At 39.6% G+C, this 4,175-nt stretch overlaps 2 protein-coding genes across 2 annotated transcripts; one reads left to right on the top strand and one right to left on the bottom strand.

Annotated features, from left to right (window-relative positions):
- Positions 1–1,984: 1,984 nt before the first annotated feature.
- Positions 1,985–3,587, top strand: LOC5576907. Its single transcript, XM_001662956.2, has one exon. The coding sequence runs from the start codon at positions 2,011–2,013 to the stop codon at positions 2,701–2,703; it is 693 nt and encodes a 230-aa protein (XP_001663006.2). The 5' UTR covers positions 1,985–2,010; the 3' UTR covers positions 2,704–3,587.
- Positions 2,704–3,835, bottom strand: LOC5576905. The gene has a single exon (XM_001662957.2). The coding sequence runs from the start codon at positions 3,788–3,790 to the stop codon at positions 2,753–2,755; it is 1,038 nt and encodes a 345-aa protein (XP_001663007.2). The 5' UTR covers positions 3,791–3,835; the 3' UTR covers positions 2,704–2,752.
- Between the last annotated feature and the right edge of the window lie 340 nt (positions 3,836–4,175).

Below are 4,175 nucleotides of genomic sequence, written 5' to 3'. Positions count from 1 at the left end.
ACGGCAGGCTGCGTTGGGTTGGTCACGTGGTACGAATGCCGGAAGAACGACAAGCAAAAATAATATTCAGTAGAGAACCCGGACGAGGCCGTCGGCTTCGTGGTAGGCCACGCACACGTTGGCTTTTTGCAGTTGAAGAGGACTTAAGGGCACTTTACGTTCAGGGCGACTGGAAGCGATTGGCTCAGGACCGAGCCCAGTGGAGAAGAATTATCCATTCGGCGTAGATTCAACTTAGCGGATTGTAGCCCATCAAGTATCAAGTAAGAAAAGGAAAAATATATTTTTCTTCTTACTTTGTCGTAGCTCTAACTCCTAGTAATGCTCTTAAATGGATTCCTGTAAGAATAAGAGTCATTCTGGAGAAAAAAATCTAATGGAATCACTGTAAAGAATCTGGAGAAATTATTGCATATATCAATTGGACTACTCCTTCCACTAAAGCATGGAGTAAGTCCAGAAGAAATCCAAGAAGAATCGCCCGGAAAAAAAATAAGGACGAATCCAAAAGGATTGTCAATAATCTGGGGAATTATTGCAAACTACTAAGGTAAGTGTGCGCAATCCTAAAAGAAATCTGAAAGGGTGAAATTGAATAACAAAAACATCGTATGAGATTCCCTAGAGTTGTCAGTATAGGAAAAGTTTGGAAAGTTCCTGAAGGGATTCCTTGGCGTATCGTTTATGAAAAAATGATTGAAGGTCTCATTAGAGAGATTCTTGGTTCAACTTTGAAATATTTCTAGAACGTTTGCTATAGGTATTCTTTAAGAATCCTTAGAGCAAAATCTGGATTGGGTTATAAGAAATTTTCAGAATCTCTGCTGTGATTTCTTGACAAAAATTTTAAAGAATTGAAGAAATGCTATATCTCGACTAGAAGTACAGAACAAAAATATAATAAAATTCTACCAGAATATTATTATATTTTTATTATTATATTATTTTAGCATACCTTATTATGATGTGATTTTGTTTAACACCGTTATCCACAGAAAATATTGAAACAAAAATATATCATATTGTGTTACATTTATTTTGAATATATTTCTTTTAGATTATTTTTAACAATTTTATAATTAAATTGAATAATATCTGTGCATTTCAATCAACTTGAGTTATATATGTATATATATATTTATATAATATTTTTATTTGAGATGAATAAAAGAAAAATCACTTGGGTTTCGAAAACCAGCCAAGCGGTAACAAAATGTTATGATCTTAATTTAATTTTTGACTAATTGCAAGTGATTAAAAAGTGACTTGTCGCGACTTTAAATTGCTTGTTTTATATCAAAACATAAGTTTTTCTGTCTATTGCACCGAATATGAAGTTTCATTAGATTTTTTACATATGAAATTCTATGGACAATGGAAATTCGCGGCAATATTTTTGAAATTTCGCGGGTGACCTATTTTAATAAGCAAACATCCTAAATTCTCTAAATTTAACAAGTTTCGCGACATTTCGCGGGATTTTTCGAACTTCGCGGCGAAGGCCAAATTACGCGGATATCGCTTACTTAGAGTTATAAAATTAACTAAATTTTATATTATCATGTTATTTCAGGAGCATATGTTTGTCATTATTCTCTGTTATTACAAATTTTAATTTAATCAAGTTTCAATAGGTTGAATAATCACTAACATATTTTAAATTACTTTCATAAAGCTCTAACTTTACTGATATTCAATGTATGTAAAGGAAAGCCAACGCAGGAAGGTGATCGATAAGAATGCGGCTGAAAGTGATCACACGTTTTTCCTATTTCTTATCGCTTGATGTCGGTCGGATGAGGACTCCACTGCGCCGTTTGGCAATGAATCTCCGTTCGATTTGTTTAGTTTTCCAGATTAATCTCCGACAAAACATGATCCCGTCGAAGGTGCGGGCGATGATCGCTCGAATGCCATCGATCTACGCTTCGATCGATGTAAGGCCATTGAACGATTATATATGCCGGACGGGTCATCTGGTGGATCTTCAGTATTGATCGGATAGTAACAATGAAGGTGCAGTACGACTTGGAAGGCGGTGTCCTGAAGCAAAGTATGGGCCCGAAGTCCGTTTCGAAGAAAGTGCTCTACGGAGTATTGCTGTTAGTGATCGTGGCAGGATGGGTGGTCTATCAACAAGGTGGAGTCTTACGTTCTAAGGAATTGCCATGCCAAACTATATCTGGAGTAACTGTTACTACCGAAGATCTCACAAATACAGTTGTTCAGAGTACCGAAAATCCTGGCGTTACGGAACAGTTCTACGCAGAGAGTGTAGATAATCTGATTGGAGCCCTGTTCAGTCCATTTGTTGAATCGGAATCGGCCGTTGTGGAAATGAAGCTGGACACCGATGGGTTCCTGATTAAGTTCGGTGAGAATGTGGATAATTTGGTGGAGCTGGCCAGAGATTCCGAAATCAATACGATGATGGCGATGGCATTGCAGGAACTGCTGCTTTTGGGTCAAGAGGATAAGCCGGGGAAGAAGGTTGACATCGGATTGATGAAAAAGGAGAATTCGTACGAGGCGACAACAGTGAAGAGAGTCGAAGAGCTTTGGACCTGGTCCACTGGTAATCTGTTGGAGTTTAAGTTCCGCTTTGAAGATAATCATTGGGAGCTTGAAGGAGCAGCAGAATATAAATCTAGTGAGGAGAAGAATTCAAATGAAAGATCGGAAGAATCGACAGATGATCGATAGTAGAAGTTTTCACAATTTAGTTTTTACTTTCAATAAATATGAATTACAGTTAGTTTGACTCAATTTCGTCACTTCCTTCCGACTTGCCGTATCGATACGCTAAATTCCACTGACCATTCGTGTACCATATTTTGAAGCTAACCAATCTTTCTAAAGGCCACTGCCAAATCTTGGTGCATGTGTTCTTCGTGCAGTTTATCTGTTCCGTTGGGCAGTCACAATACGACATAATCTTCAAATTCTTGCTAGACTGCAAATAGTTTGCAATACAGTCATCCGCTAGCATTCGCCACGCGTTAATGGATTTGAAAACTGCACTGAACTCCAACAAATTCTCTGCATCTCTATCGGGATACTTGGCGTGGCCATTTGCTATCCACCCCATTTCAATCCAACCCAAATCGTCAGCAATCTTGATGCCGGGGCATTCAAACTGGAAAGATCTAGCGTTGGACCATTCCCCTTCAGAAGAGTCAAAGGGGTGCGGATCATTACCGGTTGGAGCACTCATCACATACGACAGAACTGAGTTTCTAAAATTCACAAAATATCGCCGTGAGTCGAGTTCGGTCCAAGTCCATGGGTTCTCACTTTGGTTTGCCCGAGTTAGTAAACCTCTGGCATGATCGAACCCAAACGTCGACTGCATCTCTTCGAACATCCGAAGGAACAACTGCGTACCAAAAGGTTTCAGCTCGTCACACACATAGTTGTTCACGACGAATTCGGGGCCCTGTGGTCGGTTGAAGTAGAAAAAGTTTTCATCCGGATCTAAGCGGTAGATCAATCTGGTTTCGTTGAGGTCGTACGTTTCCCAGCTCCGGTAGGAGTCATCTTCGCACGGGTTGGCTTCACGACTTTCACGTGGCTTCTCAACGATTTCCGCTCCAGAAGGAATGATGATCGCTTCCTTGGCCAGTGAAGCATTGGTATTCATTCGCTGATGGATTTCTTCGAAGTATATGTAGGTGTACGAGACAAATCCAGTTATAATAACCGTTAGAAATACGAACGTCACCAGCAGTGGTTTCTTCCATTCCGCTAAAGTTGTTGCGTTTTCCACGTCGTACTTCATGCCTGACTCCATGCTGATTCCTTCACGCGCTAGAATACACTGAGCATGTTTGTGGACATCATGATTCACGAGAGATGATCTCATACGGTGATAAGTAACTAATGACAAAAAGCAAAGGTCGGCAAAATATTATCAATAGAGCGAAACGAATGCGAAGTAAACTAAGGGTGCACAATACTAAACTGATCACCATCCTGATGAGTGAAGTTTTATATTTGTAAATATACAGAAGGTCCTGTATACCTTCAGGATTTGTCGTTGAGCTCGAGCATACAGTCATGGGCGTAGCCAGGATTTCCATCAGGGAAGGTCAAGCGACTTTAAAATTTCATTCGCGAATTTACCTACACAATCTCTGCACCATTTTCTGTACGAAACGTTAAAATAGGGACGAATG

This window comes from Aedes aegypti, chromosome 3 (assembly GCF_002204515.2).
Source record: "Aedes aegypti strain LVP_AGWG chromosome 3, AaegL5.0 Primary Assembly, whole genome shotgun sequence".
Taxonomy (NCBI): Eukaryota; Metazoa; Arthropoda; class Insecta; order Diptera; family Culicidae; genus Aedes; species Aedes aegypti.
This window is presented reverse-complemented; position numbering and strand designations above follow the sequence as displayed.